Raw genomic sequence first — 18,852 nt, 5'->3', positions numbered from 1 at the left:
TATTCAAGAGCCATTCTGTGTGTATGGATACACAAGCAGGCACGCACGCACCTAGGTACACACAATGTACACACAGTGTATAGGTGGCTGTGTGCATTTATTTACACTACATGTAAACAAGTATCAACACTAGCAGTGATTTAAAGACCTTTCAGTGTTAGGGCATAGAACTCTGGCTGGACTCAGCTGGAGTTCCCTGAGTTGTGTGCTTGCAGGATCAGGCCCTCTGCTAGTATTTAAGGAAATACTTTTTTATTAGTACTGGTTAAAGTTTTTCTATTTTTCACTTTTGCCAAAAACGTTTTGCACTTACAACGTGACGTCACTTAATGGCAGTCATTGTGTCTGAGCAGTCCTTGAGTAACTCACTTTGACGTAAGAATGATACACTGACAGTGCACTCACTCTTCAGGAGGCTGATTTAAGAGCATGTTTCCTGTCACGAGTGTGGATTCTGCCATCTTGTAAGTAGTAGCAATACCTTCTCAAGAACATTGTTTGCACCAACCTGTTGTGTCCTCGCTTTTTTGTTTCTTCATACTTCCAGCTGCTTAATAGACCTCTGGTCAGCAGTGAGCCAGCTGCTCTGGTCATTTTGATCTTGCTGTGTAATGTTGTCTGCTGCCATACCAATGCTTTGGGGTTACATGTTCCACTAGATCCCTTCTAGCAGATGTAGCTGTGGTGCTCCAGCTCACTCTTGCCTCAGCTTCCCACTCCCAGGTAAGAGGTGTAGCAGGCCATCAGGCTGTGCCTGAGGCACCCCTTGTCACAGCCCTGCCTTCCACAGCACTGCTGTTGTGCTCAAGCTGAAAGGAGCTCTGCGTTGGTGTGGTGAGGTTGGGCAGGGAGTCCTGCTGTGAGGGGCCTGAGCCTTCCCCACCAGCCAAGAGGGCAGGTTCTGTGCACTGCTTTGAGGGTGAGAGAGCTCAGTCAGTCAGGTAGCCTTAACTTCTATTAAGGCTCCAAGCAGACCTGTGTTATGATGTTTTTTGCTTCTGACCCAGTTGATTGCTTCAAGATTAAGTTATCTGGATGAGCGGAGGTGATAGAACTAGCCTGCTAGAAAAGTAATTTTGGGAAATAATTACAATAAAATATTAAGAATTAAAAACTTTAATGAAACAAAAAAAAAAAAAGGATATAATCTGTTTTTGTGAAGTTAAAAAAAAAAAAAGTAAAGAATCCTATAGCTTGATTGTGCTTTACAAGGTAACCACTGTGGCACTAAGGTGGATTCTGAAAGTGTTTTAATAAGGCTTTGCTGTTTTTTAGTTGGTATTTGTTGAAAGATGTTTCTGAGAAAAGTGGCAATAGAAGGCAGATGTAAAATGCGCTGACTTCTGCTCAGTGCTTCTTTCTACAGTGCCCCATAAGGAAACCACTACGTTTCTAACATACAGTAGCATGGATTGCCTACCTTTCTGTAGTACTGATTAATTTTGTGCCTTTTGTCTGCTTCCTTAATACAACACCTTATGCTTTATAGATACTACACAGGTATATTTAGGTCAAAGCATGGCTTGTCTGTCCTTGTGCATCCTGCATTTTATTGCTACTGGTTTGGTAAATGTTAAAATCTCTCGAGCGACTCAGAAGGCTCAGCGGTGGTGTGTGCAGGAGGACACGTGGCCATTGGTTGTGTGGGCAGAATAAATGGTAGATCTTTACATTTGACCTTCACATTGCTATTTAATGAAGGTGTGGCTCCTTTTTCCTCCTAAATGCTATTTTGTGCACTTGTATATCCTTTCTTTGCACATTAAGAGATTCATGTTAGAAATGATTTAAATGTTATATAAAAAAGCAGGCTGTATGAGCAACAAACCCAAAATAATGCTGTCATAGTAATCATGGAACTGCTAGCAAGTATCACCAGGAGAACCTGTACTTTTGGCATCTGTAAGGATTACCTTTGTAATGGATCCACTCTCGTTCTAGGGGTCAGTCTGATAGTAATGAGAAGTATTCATACAGTTTGTAATGTCATCATGAGCAGCAATCGAGAATGCAGAACGAAACACGTGGAACACCTTCCCAGAACTTTGACTTCCACACACCAAAGAACAAGCCACATACTCACTAAAAGCAGCCATTGAAAACCTCTCTGTCAGGCCTGCAGGCCTGTGCCCCCCTGAAAGAGTAGACCTCTTTCAGCTTTGGTGGTATGACTGTCAAGGCTACGAAGATGCTGTAGCCATTCTTTTAAGGAGAAGTTGGAATAATTTTATGCTTGTAATTTATTGAAGAGTTTTTCTGTTTGCATGGTTGGTTGTTTCTGCATGCCAAGAACATTCCAGTTGTGCTCTGATAAATGTTTTGTTCTGATGCTGTGAAGAATCCTGATGCCATTACCACTGTTTCTTTTCCAATGTAACTTGGGAGAGGCAAACATAAAAATAGCCCTTTCTGAAAAGATCCCCTCAGCAAGAGATTCCAGAACAAGAGTCACAAGTCTCATTTTATTTTCCTGATAGTAGTGTGTTCAGTGTATTTTACAGGACTGACAAGCAAACATTCATAAGCCTTACTCAGTAGGTCGTTCCACTAGTTGTCTTGAACTTACGAGTATAGTTTCCTTTTAAGTAGCCAATGTACACTCTCAATTGCAATGTAAAAACCTCCATGTACTTCAATTTTATTTTTTGTGTGTGCACACCTGTAGAAAGCCTATGCAACCTTTTTCTTTCTTAAATTAGGAATGTCCAGAAAGTTTATACCTTTCTCATTTAAAAGATGCTCTGGCAGTCTCTTCTGATTTGCCTTCCTTTCATAATTTGTGAATTTAAAATGACAGTGCTCATGAATAAAAGATTTGTTTCATTTAGTAGTGGGATGGCCTTTCTCTTTCCACTGAAGCCCTGGTTATCTGGTAACAGTTGGACGCCCAGGACTAGTGTGCAGCACTTAGGACAGCTGTGAGCTGTTTGAGTGGTTCTGACAGAAGTGACTGAATCCTGCTTTGCTGTGAGTTTTTTTCCCACCCTCTTCAGACTGCTGGACGCCATCTGGGTAAGTCTGCACTACACAGGGAAAACAGGGCCAGACAGACTTACCTTTAGGAAAGGCTGTGGAACATAGGCCTTATTTTGACATATAAAAAGCTAATAGCTTAATGTGTTCCCTTTTTTCTGAAAATTGTATTTCATTTAGTCTTCCTTATTAACAGACCTTTGATTTGATTAGATTGGAGTGTTGGACAGTGGCATGGGGAGGAAATGTTGTGCTTAGAAGCCTCATGCTGCCCAGTCAGCATTTTTCAAGTGTTGGATAATGCAGTTCTGGTTTAATTTAAACAATTATCCAGAGTGTTGGAAACTGTCATACTAGAACACTTTTGGTTTAGTGCAGAACAGAAAACAACACTGGCTGTAACGAGGACAGGAAACATGACCCAGCCCTGTTCTGTGCCTGCTGCTGTACTGCTTCCAGGCTGTGTCTTGGAGCAGTTTACACATTTGGTTTAAACACATTGCTTTAGTCATAGCCAAATATAAACTATTTTCAGTTTTATTCATAGTGGGATTGATATGTTCAGAGAAGGCTGAGTCAAAGTCCTTGTTCAAGAGTAAAACTATGAAGATACTTAATTAATGATTTTCTTCCCCTTTGTTAAAGAATTACTTTCGCAAGTCAAAATATTTCTTCTGGGATTACCAGCAGTAGTGTCTGCCCTCGCTGCTTTCAAGAGCAGTGATTAAGTGATACAGAATTGATGCAACACTGGCTTCTAGACTTGCAGGTTTAGTTCCCCAGCAGCTGCAGGCCAGACCCGACCCAACTTAAACATTTTTTAACTTCAGATTTTACTGTTTTGTGGCAGTAATGGTTCACAATGGCTGTAGCTAAGGAAATAAGCTAGTATGGAAGGGGTGTTTGATAAGGAATGATGCAAGATCCTGGTGTTCTTTTCTGGAACAGACGTGCAGGTAAGGAGTAGACAACTCTGTCCCAGGCTGGCTAAGATTCCTGTAGTTAGCTTATCATTCTTTCATGTAGCTTTAAAAAAAGCTCTAAAAGCTGTCAGGATTCACTTCTTTCAGCTCTGTTAAAGACAACACTGCTGGCTCTGACAGAGTACTGTAAAGATCCCTCAAGATGGGAGGGCAACCTGTGATTTTTCCTAAACTAAGGCTGACAACACAGGTTTTAAAACAAACCACAGACTGACCATCAGCATCTCTTCTGCTGCTTTTCAGATGTTCTTACTAAATGTTAGAGTGGAAATTTCTTAGGATAAGGGGGCAGGATGCAGATTTTCTTGGAAGAAGCAAGATAATGCAAGTCACGCATCACATAATCACCCCTTCCACGTGTGGGTAAGCAAGGGTGAGAGCTTGAGCCTCTCCAGCTGTCAGAAGAATTCACTGCACACTGGGAGGGGAAGATGGATGCAATTCTCTCAAAACATTACAGCCACCTTCATTTCCTTGCAGCAGAGGCCCTTAAGAGAGAGGTCGCTTAAGAGATTTAAGTTGGAAGGATGGTAAGTAGCTGCTGCAGCTTCATTACAGCAGCTGCACTGTGGAATTTGAACAACTTGGTTCCCTGCTAGGGTTATGAGCAACATGTTACCAAGTTAATCACAACAAAACTGACACAACACCCTTAACACAAAACTTGAATTAACTTTATTTTTCCCCTACAGTCAACAACTGGTCTGCGTTGAGCTTTAAAGCAACAAAATAAAATGAAATCTCCAAACGACAGGGGCCCAGAAATCCAGATTTAATTACCTTGGTGAAAATGTTGCAGCTGTATTATTGGCCTTTATAAACCATTAGAGTCAAAAATGAGTTCATAAATCAAAAAAAAAAAAAAAAGAGAAACAGAAAAAATATTCTACATCTTGGGAAAGAAATCAGCAGTAACATTCTCACAGAACACTGTAAATTTACATTTTCTTCATGAAAGGTACATACTATTCTGCATTGTGCATCAAATTATTGATGCAAGGTTTGTTTCTATAAAAAGTTACAACCTGTGGCAGAAAAACAAACTGCAAACCCCTCTCCTTTTAATTAAAATTTTCAAGTCTGCATAAAGTTTTCCTACAGCTGGAAAGTGAACATGTTCAGTCTCCATTTTTATTTTAGTGCATTTAATCTGACACTTTTCACCATTCTTTGAAAACAAAAGAAGAAAAAAGTATAAAAGACAGACAAAGCAAATAGCACTAGAGCAGGAATTTCTTCAATTGATTTAAGCACTCTAAATAAAAATGCAGAGAAACAGATTTCCAGAAAAACTTTCACCCTCAACAAGAAAGGCAGTGGGGGGGGGGGGGAAAGAGGTTTGCAAATCCTCTGCCTCCAATAGTCACATAAAATGGGTTTGTATACCTGTCAAACTTTTCCCCCCACCCCCATCAAACAGGATGTTCAGGATGTTTTTTTTTGTTGTAAACATTTACCTCATAGTTAAATTTCTGTTCTGAAGCACCAGTCGCTACCTGGCACTCAGCTGTAGGTTACTGCATCATTCATTACTGTCCTTTCAGATTTTTCAGGAAGATACAAATTTAGCCCTTGTGTCTACGGTGTGCAACGTTTGCCTTGTCTACTTTGGGAAATGATGGCATAAGGCAGTGACACTGCAACCCCATCTTAAACAAAAGCAGCTTATCCAATCTAAACTATGGCCCAATTAAACTTCCCCCTCATCTCTCATGAAAACTGCAGCTTTTTCCTTCTTGCATTCCCGATCAAAACAACCCTGCAGCGAGGGTAAGAGAACACAAAGAAAGTATTGAAAAAGATTCATGGGAGTAACTTTCAAAATAAGTTTAATTTCAGGGAGCTCTGCTTCCTCTTAGATTTTGAAAACAAGTCATTTTTAGACGTCACCATTCCAGTTTACACACTGCTGCTATTCAGCTGAAGAGTGTTTTCCAAAAGAAGATTGACAAGTATGCATGTGCCAAGGACCAAATTACAGGGTTCTTTGGTGCAGTCAGTCCAAATTCTCAACAGATTTGAAGGATAATATGTACCAATAGAAAAAATGCTGCTAGACTTGGATAGCAGCTCTGTCTTGCTTCACATTACAAATCTAAAACAGCTGTTCTCAATAAGCCAATATTTTTAATCAGACATTGCCTGAAAAAATTTGTACAATAATCTGGACCAATGTTGGTTCTGTACCCTCATGTTGCTGTGAAACATGACTTGAGCTAAAGGCAAAGACTGGTTATCTCAAGGACAACTGCTTCGTATTAGCAATCAGAACAGTGTATTTAAACTGTCTTCCTGTTGGGTCTCTTGCCTTTCTTTAAAATTAGTTTATTCTTAATGTAGCCACGCTTCCTTTTGGAGGTCTAAAAAGAAAAACAGAATAAAATGTATTAGTTAATGATTTAAAGTCTTGACCGCGGTTTAATGATGTGCATTTCACTGCCTGATCTTTAGATTGATTTTTAAAGAGCTTTAACTGCTAAACCCTCGACTAGGTATTATCCAGTTATTATTTTAAAAGCTGGCATTATTAACTTGTGCCCACCGTTTGGTTCTGCAGGGCTCACCTACCAGAGCTGTGCCATTGTTTTCAAAGCTTGTGCCGCGGCAGAATTAATAACAAATCAAGATGCTAAAGCTCTGATCTGCCCAAACAGTAGAAGTGGCATAGAGGGTTAGTTTTGTTTGGAAATACCTTTTGCAGTGTTTGATTCTCTTAGAAGTTAGCAGGAGGAGGAATAGGTAGAAGTATGTTTTTGTCAAAGCATTTATCAAAAGTAAGAGAAAAGCAGAATAATTTTAGTATTTAGTCCTCTGGTATTAGTCTGTAGGCTAGTTAGTGCTTTCTGCTCCTATGTCTTTATCAGCACACTTTAGATTATTATTTTAAGGTAGTAATGGGGGAAGCACTGATGTTAGTCTTAGGTAATAGTAACTTCAGAGTTGTATAAAGACAGGTAGGTAGGTAGTACAGTTAGAACTGTACATTCAACATGCCTGCCACAGCAAATGAGACAGCAGGCAGCTCCCATACCTGCTGCACTTTGCTGTGCTTACCAACAGGCTCTATTATGTCAATTAAACACAACTTTTTACAATAACAATGACAATAGTATTACTATGAAAATGAGAAAAATTAATACTTAATACCCAGATATAGCATCTGTGAGCTTCAGGAATGTCATTCCTAACATGAGAGTCATAGCGGATGGGGCTGAATTGCCAATAAGGAAGCGACTGCTGAAAACTTGTGGCTACGAAGGAGCCCTCAGAACACATTAAAGAAATCCTAGTTTAGGTGTTTGCCCTGTGTTCTTTGCTGCTTCTGTGGTTCTTAACAGGAGGTAAAGCCTGTTTGCACTGCAAGATTGGTAATGCATCAGAACTTGCAAGCACTTTTATCTTGTCTTTAGCCAGAGGAACGACACACCCAGAGCTTACGTAGGGTCAGTGCATCTGTCATTAATAAATACAGCCTTGTGTGTCACTTAAGATCAGAAGCTGTGCTATTGTAAGTGTATGACAGGCACAGGAAGCTTACAATTTCCAAGAGAAGTCTAGCTTCACTGGCAACTCCCAAATACCTTATTTTATGAACTTCCATCAAATCACCAAAATAAGAATCTTTATCCTGTAACTGTCTTGTTTCCATAACACTCTAAGTTCACTGCATATGATTTGTATCTGATAGGATTCTGTAATTCCTTTTGCAACATATATTTGAATATATAGAAAAAAGATGTTGTGAAGGAGAGGGTTGCTAAGAGACTTCCCAACTCCCATGGAAACACATCTTTCTTAACAGGCTGAAGAAGCATACCAACAGCTAGCACTTAAAACCACAAAGATGACTTCAAACAGTAAGCAGCCAGACACTAAAGTTCCATCAACAAAAGTTTCATATTTAATTTATTTAATACAAAATTGCCATTTTTAAACTTCTAGGCATCACTACTTTCAAACAAAAAAGTCAGAAAGCAACTTCCACATTATTTACTTAGTGAGCCATAGTTACTGAACATGAATTGATGTACTTCAGAGATTATACTTCCAGGTACATGAAAGACTTAAGAGTTGTAACAGCCAGTGACACACTCTATTTCCAGTTAGCATTCTGCCTAAAAAAAAAATTAAAATCTAGCCTTGTGTCTTCACATGCTTTTAGGTTAAGCAGACAGTAAATTAACAATTATTACCAGCAGACAGGTCTGATATTGGACACTAACATGAAGAGTATCCATAACATTCTGGCTAGTGGAAATACATAATTCACCAGCTCTCTGATTCACTGTTAAAAATAAACTGCCACCTCCTGCCCCCCTTCGGTTACCTCACTGGGAACCCACCTTCTTTGACAAATACTTCTGTTTCGGTACAATGTTGGTTACTCTAGGTTTGTGATCCAATGTCTCTCTGTTGTCTAGTTGTTTCACCTTGTATATTCTAACAAGCCAGTGCTCTGAGGTAAAGGCTTCCTCCAGATGTTTAAATTTAATGTCTTTGTTGCCTATCTCAGCATTGCGCGTACGATCGAATCCCGGGGGTGTCCGAAAATCCAGCTGCAAAAATTAACAGTTACAGATTAGTTCCAGACAAAATCCAAACTGCCTCTCACTCTAAACTATGGTACTTCAGACCACAAGGCCATGCTGTCAGCTGCTCTAGTCAAAAGACAGGACTTCTCTTGCCTTGGCTATTTACTGCACAGGAAAAAAAAACCCTCTCAGTTTCTTTTACAATCAAGAGAAAAATTCATTCTTACTCCTACAGCTGCTGCAGGAGACAGCACAAAGGTCTCCACAGAAACCCCATGTCTGCATGCAGAGATGAAAACTACTCAAGTCACAGTCTGGCATGTGGCAGTCTGGGGTGGCCTTTTAGCGTAGCTGCTCCCTTGTGCCCTGTTTTGTATAGGGCAGTAATGTGCACTTCCATGATTTTCCATACAAGCAGGAAATAGTTCATGCTTTTCAGTTCAGTTTGACCCCACCACGTTAAGATCAATTTTAGCTGAACAAAGGATTCTTGTGCTAACATGTCACAACGAAGGGCCCTTGGTGTGGTGGCAGAACAGGAGGGGAAAGGGGGGAAAAACCAATCCAAACACCAACCAAACAAAAAACACCCAAAAAAACCCAAAACACCTCAAACCAGGCAGATTTAGCCCCTTGATGATCCCAAAGGCAAGAAACTATTCTGAGATCTCCACCCTCATTACACAAGTGCAGTATGACCTGCACAATCAGGTAGTTTCTGGTGGATATGAAATAGTCAATGAACAGTTCCACTTCTGTGTTGCTGTTACAAAAAAAATCTAAAGCTCTCCACAATGCAGCAAGCACACTGCTTCCTGGAATTAATGTGCTTGTCTAGGGCAATGTGAAGGACAGCCAAAAACTCCATATGAGCAGCAGAAATACTTTTTTCTAAAGGTTCTGTACAGCAGACCATGCCTAGATGTGTTTTACTTTGCAAAGCTGACTCTTGCCTCTGATTCTGATGCTATACGTGACACCCAATCTAAAAAATAGAAAATGCATCAACATTTGTTTTTTTCACATTTCAATTAAGATTCAGTAGAAGTTGTAGCACTAACCTGCATCTCTCCAAATCTGTAATAAGACATTTTATACATGAGGCAGTTCAGCAAAGTTGGAGAACCTGCCTTGTCTACCCGGAATTCTCCCTGAGGAGTAAAGTAATCACTTTCCTTTAAAAAGAAAACAAGATACAAAGAGTCAGTATAAACAAAACCACTATTTAGGGTCACTTCTCATTTCCCTTCACCAAAAACCTTCATGAGGGATGTAAACTGACTTTTGCAGTTTAAAAGCTGATTGAAGCTAGTCTTAAAACAGCAAACGATGGTGCTCATTATGGGTAAGAGAGTCTGTAACCCAGACTTCAGTGGACCAATCTTCCTAAATCCATATTATGCTGGTAGAAGTTCTGTCAGTTCTAAATCCGTAGTATGCTAGTAGAGGTTCTGTCACTTCACTTCACAGTAAGCAGTTACCAGAAAACTCATCTCAAAATGTAAAAATTAGGTGGGCATTTATCAAAATTACTCTTCAGAAAGGTAACCAGCACTGTATTGTTACTGCAGGAGGTCTGCAATGATGTCATATACTTCATATGTGTGCACAGTGCTTAAACAAAAAAATTCTGCCATTTTCATCTCCGGTACAAGGTCAAATTATGCACTGGGGCTACTCCCTTAAGCCTGTGCTCCATACCTAGAGGATTTTGTTAGGCTTAAGAAAATATTACTAGAAACTTCAGCAATCTCTGAGATGTTTGAATAACTTAAACTCTACATAAGTCAATATTAGCACTTTTAACTTGTCTCCTACTATTACAAAGTCTGAACAAATCTGTAATGTCAACTATTTAAACAGTCTGAACACTCCTGTCTTAGAAGTGCGATGGTGCACAGTGAGGCACACAAGAATTAGAGGATATTCTGTACTTTTAGTATGCAAAAGAAGTGAAAAGCTTTTGAGGTTATACTGAAAGAAAGTGGGCTGCAGGCTCTGCACACCTACGGTTCTATGAAAACAACCCATAACACATTTTTCAAGTAACACTGACGTAAATAGTAGAGATTTACCTGTCAGAATAAGCACAGCCAGAAAAGACACAACAAATATTTTTTTAAAAAGGGAAAGGAAAAAAAAGTAGAGATGAACATAGAGAAATGTAGTACTCAGCTGCTTCAGTTTTCCTGTGTATGTTTTCACTTACCCTAATGTCTTTGGGATGTTCCCCCTCTGCTATTCTCACCATCCATAAGAATTTATTAATATCATCACCAGAGTAGCCAATCACACCACCAAAAATAATCAAAACGTAATCCACATCCAGGCTTCTCATGATCTCATATGCTGCTGACTCGTTTGATGACATTGCCTTTCCCACCTGCATCATAGCAAAAAATACCTTAGACACCTGCATAGCTGCCTGCCAAACAGATCCACAGATCAATACTTGATGGACCAAAGCTCCCGTTTTCATTCTAGATGAAGAAAACTCATTGTGGATTTTTAGAAACTTGAAAGTTCAGCCTAAACTGAAATATTTTCTCCTCTGTACGGAGTATTGCTTGTTGAAATGGGTGTTTTGAGTATAAAATGTAGCAGTAAGAGTTTTCCATTTCTAGCACCTACAGATTTTTCGAGTCATGGCTGTATTGGCATAGTTAATGCTACAGAAAATACCTAATTACAAGTGATTTTCAAAGCTTCAGCTACAGCTCAAAGTGAATAAATTATTTGAAATGCTAGTAATTTATTGGTTTGGGTTTTTTTTGGTTTTGTTTCTTCTCTTGAGCTCTGTCCTTAACTAATGAAGCAGCCATGCTGCATTGTACTCAGGAGCATACAGGAACCGTCAGCATTGAATTGGAGGTAAATTTATTCAGAGAAAATGTCAGAATAGAGACATCCTAGATTTAAAAGCATTCATATAGTTTTTTGTCCTTGAAAATGCTTTTAAACCTTGTATCCAGAACCTCTTCCTTAATGGTCACTTCCCACACTAAGTTACACTTAGGTGACTAACTGGCATTCAGTTCAGTAGATTTGTTTGCTAAGGCAGTAATTAATAATGAGTCTCTGTAGACGACAAGAGGAACTACAACACTGCATCTAACCTGGTAACATTCAGTTACAAAACATGATCAGGGAATGCTAAGCTTAGACTGCAATCTGTCAAAGAGACCCTCAGCTTTGTGGTCATTACCCTCATCTTTTGAGGTCCCTTCCAGTCCCTGACGTTCTGTGATTCTGTGGGATCAACGGGAAGGGTTTTCTGGCAGATCTCCATTTCTGTGCAGGAGATCATCCAGACATGTCTGCAGGGCATGCCTCAGTTACAGCACAAGTTCAGGTGTTCACCACGATGCACACTGACTCCTTGGGTCTGCCTTGATGGAGTGTTCATCCCAGAATGGCAGCTGACAGTGGCAGCAATCACACTGGAGAGAATTCTGTATCAACAGCCATCAACTGCTAATTGCTGTGATGTATACAGTCCCTGTGCTTGTGCAGTACAGATGACTTCCACAGTCTTTATTTACAGGATGCACCTTGTCCTGCAGGGATCTGTTTAGACAGAGTATCTACACTTCCACCTCTTGTAGAAGAGGGAGACATTTAGAGCTGTCAGAGCTGAGTGTCCATCAAAACACACTAACACTGTCAGGTCAGCAACCAAAATAAGAGGAAAGGGCCTTAGGAGTACATGGAAAGGGCTGTTGGCTGATACTAGCACCATCAGTACAATTTATCAAGCTTTCTGTTGGCTGATGTGAGTTCCTTGCCCTGACAAAAGCATGTACATGTGATGCCCCCTTCCCCAATGCACATTTTTTCAGGACTCAAAGCACAGTTTGTTGAATTTGTTGACTGTGAACACTGCTTGTCTGCAGACCTGGTCCACCTGCTGTACTAGCTACCGACAAAAGACAATAAATTATCCTAATGTATTCCACAAGCCCTTCCCCCATTCTGCCCATATAGCATGACAGGTCTGCTGGGAAGAAATGGCCACTGAACGATGACTACATAGCACCTAGTAAGGCTAATATCCATCTACAATATACAGCCTTTTAGTGTCTGAAAAAAAAGTTTTAGGTGGCCTGTGGTGGTGCCCCTCTATGCAATGCTACCCTGCTATTAAGCACATGTACAAAACTTAAATGTACTCTTCAAAACGGAACTGTACAGATGTTTTGTCTAACTGCAAATGTGAGAAGACAGAATTGCATCAAATCTGCAACACCCAATAACTATTCTCTAATTTCCAAGATGCCTGAAAATTTAGGGTTTCACATAGTCAGTTTTCACATGTCATTCAAAAATCCAATCAGCAGAGACACTGGTGAACTGAAATGATCCCTGTTTGGCCAATGCCAGTCAATACTGGTACCAGGTATGCTGCTGTAGAACTAATCACAAGGGGACTGTTACATTAGCTTTTATCTATAGTCCCACAAAGAAAAGAGAAACTGAAGTGGAAGTGAAGTTTTGGAAACTCCAAGTAAACAGAAGGGAAACTGGGAAAGTAAAATTGATCCCTTCCAGCCCCCAAACTCCTTTATACTGAAGTTCTAATAAGTGCAAAATATATGTTCCTTCCACCTCTATGTTTTCTACTCAATGGATTTTTTACTTAATATTCTACTATCTCTCAGAGATTTAGAATGTCCCACTTGACTGCAGTGTAAACATGTTCATGTTTCTACTCCACAGAAAACTGCCACCCCTACCAGTGCTATATGGCTGTTGTTCCAGGTGTTGTTATCAACCAAGGTTGTCCGGTTGGCCATTCCTGCTATCTGATAACCATAGTCCCACCACGACATCACTCTGGCATGCTCATCTGTGTTTTGCCTCAGCCAGTAGTATGCTTCTCTGAAGTCATCTAGGATATTCCTAGTGCTGGAAACAGAGTTCATTTTGTTCACATCAGTACAAACACCAGCAACACATTCACTGCACCATGATAAATGGGGGGGTCACACATGAGGGTTTTATTATGTGTTCAGCTCCCTTTGAGGGAGTCAGTCCCCAGCATCATTAGGTCAAAGCCAATGACAGCTGAATGACCAGAAGCTGGACTGCTTTTAAAGATGTGGCTTTGGATAGGATTAATTTTAAGTATTTACATTAAATATTTCAGAAAAGCCTGTATCTGTTTGAAAAGTAGATTATTAGGAAATTTTTATTCAGGTGACAGTTGTATCTCATAATAAGGAGTGATTAAAAGAAGGAAAAGCAAATTGCTAATGCAAAGGCTTTTGCCCTTTAAATATTTTCAGGCCTGTAGACCTTACTTACCCATCATGGTTATAGGAAGCAAGAACAACGCTGGGGCTGGAGTATGCATTGCTAGTTACCCAGGTACAGTGAACAGCAAACATCATCAACAACATCAGCATCAGCATAGTAACAATGTTTTTGATATTGGGACCCAGCCCTTCCTCTGTTTTTTCCTGTTCAGATACATGTTTTCTCACTTTGCCTGCCTAAACAAACACAAATATATCTGTTATGGCAACTTTTATCACCCTTGACAACAGCATTTATGCCTCTCTCTTCACCACATGTGCCCCATAAACATGCATGGATGCCCATTTGGATATTATAAAGCTAGACCAAGCTGCAGCATAAATAAGTATGCACAAGAACATTTTAACAATCCATCAACTTGTAAAAATGGATAGTTCCTTGAAAGCCTCTTTCAGAAGAAAAGAAAAGTATTACATGAGGGTCAAAGCATGACCTCCTTGGTTTGGCTCCACCCTTTTATAAGGCAGGGTGGAAGTGAGAAAGGCACAGAGACTACTGTGGGGAACAGGGAGGAAACCCAAGGCTCATACACTGTCAGGGGTCAGTATAACAAAGCCTAAGAGATAACAGCATTTTCTCCATGATGAAGAAAGTATGCAAGTTTATGAATAGAATACTTTTTCATAAAATCTGTTCTTTAATTTCACTGTGTCTTAGAGGTAATACAAGAGGGAAACATTCAGTGACACTTGTCTGCTATAACTTGTTAAAGAGAAGGAGCAACTGTCTGCCATTGCTTCTACAGAAAGCTGTGTCAACACTGCACAGCTTCCTTTAGGTTCAAGGCCCATCACCAATCAAGCTAGAAGGAACCACTTCTACATTGATGCCACCTTTTTCTAGGACATCAGTTATACCTTACTGGAGGACATCAATACTTGTTCTAGATATAAATGCCAGTGATTCAGACCTCTAGAAGCATTCAAGATATTATGATCAAACCAAAAATAATAAAAATAATCCCGTTGATGACTTCTAACTTTTGCTCCCTCCCCTCACCTTATCATACAGGTTGCCAGGGTTTCTTTTGTCATCCTCATCACTGCTGTCCTCTACTGGTGGGTTTTCCCTCTTCATATCATCACCCAAGTAACGCTCAAAGACATTGGAGAAAGCAATTGCAGACAGCATACAGACCACTGGAGTCAAAGTGAGCATCAGCCGAACCATCACACCAGCAAAGTACACGGCACTGATGGCATACAGAGCAACTGCAAAGGAACAAATCTACTGATGACATTTAGAGTGACAGCACTCACTCTGCACACGTACATGCTCCACAAAAATACTTCTGGAAGTGGGTTGAGCATCTGTGTACATACAGACTTGAGTATGCATCTTGCGTTGTACTGCTTTTTAATTTAGAGAGATATGATTCAATTAATATTCATCCCTTTTAAGCTTCAAACCCTTTCTGAAGTTCATCTTGACAACTGTGAACAGTAACAGAACTCCACTTTCGTATTCATTAACACTGTGCTAGGAGATGCTTTATTAGTGAAATTTCACATCACCCCCCCAAAACACTACTGGAATAACAGCTATCTTAAATTTGAAGAGCTCAATTAGCCTGAGACGAAACAAGTTACTGAAACTGAAAAAGCAAAAGGAAGTGTTAGATTTTGATGTAAATATCAGATTTTAATTTGTTAGAGATATCTGTGGAAAAATTGGGGGCTTGTCTACATTATAATTCCATACAGACAAACAATGCATTATTGTAAATCCTGTTCTGAAGCAAAATTTGCTTCAGAACAAATGAACAGCATTACCTCCACTCTTGCCCCTCAAAACCCCATGATTTTCAGAATAGAAAGGAATATTCAGAACAGAAAGGAATATTCAGAACACTTTTCTTTAAAGAAAAACAAATAAACAAACAAGCCTGTATACACCGGTTAGGAACACATATTGTTCAATAGTGGTCATTCTTTGTGTGCTACAGTTTAACAACACACTTTTGTGAAAGATTTGCCACAGAAATTGTGGAGGGACACTGACTTATCAGATTACATTACATAAATATTTTGTACTTGGTATTGAAGTATCACAGCTCTCCATTCTCACTCCCAAGTCTCTTTGTGCTGACTTCAATGGTTGATGCAGCAGTAGGAGGTCTTGACACCTCCTCATTGTAAGCCACAGAGCAGAGAACATCCCAGAGTCACTGGATTTAATACAGTAAATTTCCACTGCCCACATACCTCTTAGGTAATCCCAGGAGGCAGCTATATTAGTCTGGAGCTTCCTGTTCCTGTAAAAGCCCAAGACCTCAGTGATCTTCACTGCTCATTATGGGCTATAGCTTCAAATTACATATTTACAAGCCTCAGAGTCTTAAAAGTCTGCTTTCACAGCCCAGCTTCATACAAATATACTATTTGTTGTCACTGACATAGGGAGAGATCTTACACCTCACTTAGGCTTGTGCCTTACCCAGCACTTGCTCCAAAGCAAGTGAACTGGTTCACTAAAATAGCAGAAAGAAAAGGCATTTTGAGTCATCATCTGTGATGGGATGAGTGCCAGACACCCAGGGAAGAACTGATTGCCTCGCTACCCATGTATGGTACGGAACTTCCCTTTGTACTGAGCTGTCATCTACTGTGAAGTGCACCCCAACACACGGTTTGCAAGGTCAGCATGTGGAAGAGTATGCAGCTCCAGTTGCAGAACAGAACCATACTGACAAATATGTCTATCTCACTTCTCAGGATGATACTCCATCACCATTTCACCAATCTCTGCATTTTTATAAATGGTTTTAAATACCACTGCCTGCAGGCAACTTTTAAATAATCATCTTTAAACCCATCACTTCTAAAGCTTTTCTAGAACAAGCCATTTTAGAACAAGCTACGAGCAAACAAAACCAAAATAGAATCAGATTGAAGGCAAGATTTTTCAAAACAATTTTAAAGTATTTTCTCTTACCAAAGACTCTTTCATCATTGATGTTTTTGATACAGAACCACAGCCCTGCTGGGAAAGTACACACGAGAATATGCAGATCAAAAAAGAAGGAAACCCATGTTGTAGGCTGATGCTCAGACACAGAGGCAATGATCGGGATGTGAATTTTCGCATACCTTTTTTAAAAAAAATTCAGTTCAAATTATTTTGGAAAGATAAAATTATTAATACTTTCAAACATCAGGAATTCTGAAATTCATTTAAAAGGAAGCATTTCAATGTAAAATGGCAAGTGTCCTAGTCAGCACAAATCTGATAAAACTTCTGCATGACGAAAGTCCCCAGGTCTTACTGTATTTAGGAAGTATTTGGTGTAGAGTCATTTAAAACACCAATATAAGGGTGTATATAAATGTTTTTATGCTAATTAAAAGTATTAAAAATTATGGACTCCTTGTTTCATTATGGATAAATATGAAGCCAAAAACACCAAGATGGAAACAGACAGCTATGAAAGTTCCATCATGACATTTTGAAGAGGTAATCACCCATGCCAGCAAGTCCCTAGATTTTCAACATTGTATTTTGAAACCCCTCCTCTACACAGAATACCTTAATTTGCTTAGTACAGAAAGTTACAGTATTGAATACCAGAGCAGTTAACTGATGCCCTCACGTTCTTTCAGATGCTGAAAAAGAATCAGGCCTTGTCTACACTTGGAAATACTGTCAGCTAAACAACATGCCAAGCACTCAGTGCAGACAAGGACAAAACTCTGTTCTGTATTAAAGACAGCTATAGACAGGGACCTAACCTGGGGTGCTACATGACTGAATGGTGAGGTGTCAAACACGTCCTTTTCTTCACTGAGATCTCGTTCTCATCTGAAACTCCATCATGTGTTCTAACACAATACGATTTTCTAATGTAGACAAGCCCTCAAAAGTTTAATGCCTGTGTATCTACAGATCACTTCATTTATAGGCAAAGAACAGCATCTATTTATTCTTCAAATAAAACTGAGACTTCTATACTCATGTCCATTCTACTACATTTACTACAGATTTGCTACAGAATCCTGTATAAGCCCGAAAAAATACTGAATGGCTTTTATCTTTTTTATCCTTGCTTTTATTCTTCAAAATCTACCAACTGAACTTCACCCATTTCACATTAAAGGTTAACTAAAACAAAAGATTAACTAGTACGAGTTTTTTACCCATGACAACACACATGAATAAGCCAGAGCTGTTCAGAGTAGACATCTGTATACACAAAACAGATGCATGAATGTAATAACATGCAAGATTGTATGTGCAACATCTTGGTTATTTCATGCAATGCTACACACTGAAAATAGTCTTAAGTTCAAGGCATTTTGTTTAAAAGGCAATTTTAAACACCTTAAGTGTTAGTTCAGCTTTTAGTTTGGTGGTTTCATATAGAAAAACAGACCATTACATATTCAAAGACTTCTAAAGAAGCAAGAAATTTAATAGGCAAATTAGTGAAATGGTTCCAAAGATCAAGAAACAGTTACTACAAATGCTCTTGTCAGATAATGGATTAAAGCCCAGTATATTCTCCTCCTCTGAAATACTAAATGGATTTGTGAATGAGGAGAGCAAGAGATTAGTTTTCAGTAGAATGTACTTGATATCTAAATGCTTGTATCCTTTATTCTTACTTACCCAGTGTCCCACAATGAATAAAATCTGCCACTCCAAGGAGCAATATAACCTGAAACAGAGAAGAGAAAAAAAAAAGAAACCTTTTTGCTGCCTAGGTATTTAAATGCAGTGATTTTTCTGTTCTCTCAAATTATAGCACAAAACCAAAGAAATTTCACTGAACTTGCAATATATGTGAACCATGCCTACTGCACCAGGCAGGTTCTAAGGTCTACCAACTGTGAAGCTAGTTTTAGAAAAACACACCCTTACAGGATCACATTGTGCTTGTTGTGGAGTACCAGGACATGCACAACTCCAGTATTAATAAATAGCAGCAAATAGCAAACCATAAGCCAACAAGTTTCAGAAGACTTTTCAAATAGAGATGCTAAGTATTCTTTTAGAATAATGGCATCATAATTAAGAAAAATTAAACAACTAGTAAACTATCCAAAATGCTG

General features: G+C 39.3%; 1 protein-coding gene across 1 annotated transcript in view; it reads right to left on the bottom strand.

Moving 5' to 3' along the window:
• Nucleotides 1-5,846: 5,846 nt before the first annotated feature.
• Nucleotides 5,847-18,852, bottom strand: part of STT3B (STT3 oligosaccharyltransferase complex catalytic subunit B) — a 46,012-nt gene continuing 33,006 nt past the window's right edge. Inside the window, exons 8-16 of the mRNA XM_054384758.1 lie at nt 18,410-18,458; nt 16,739-16,893; nt 14,804-15,015; nt 13,793-13,980; nt 13,222-13,393; nt 10,698-10,871; nt 9,550-9,663; nt 8,300-8,512; nt 5,847-6,316 (exon numbers count right to left, since the gene is read on the bottom strand). Of these exons, the coding sequence (XP_054240733.1) occupies nt 6,236-6,316; nt 8,300-8,512; nt 9,550-9,663; nt 10,698-10,871; nt 13,222-13,393; nt 13,793-13,980; nt 14,804-15,015; nt 16,739-16,893; nt 18,410-18,458 (1,358 nt within the window). The 3' untranslated portion in view covers nt 5,847-6,235. The remainder of the gene's footprint in view (nt 6,317-8,299; nt 8,513-9,549; nt 9,664-10,697; nt 10,872-13,221; nt 13,394-13,792; nt 13,981-14,803; nt 15,016-16,738; nt 16,894-18,409; nt 18,459-18,852) is intronic.

Source organism: Indicator indicator, chromosome 11 (genome assembly GCF_027791375.1).
Source record: "Indicator indicator isolate 239-I01 chromosome 11, UM_Iind_1.1, whole genome shotgun sequence".
NCBI lineage: Eukaryota > Metazoa > Chordata > Aves > Piciformes > Indicatoridae > Indicator > Indicator indicator.
Note: the sequence above shows the minus strand (reverse complement) of the source record. Positions and strands in the feature narration are given on the sequence as shown.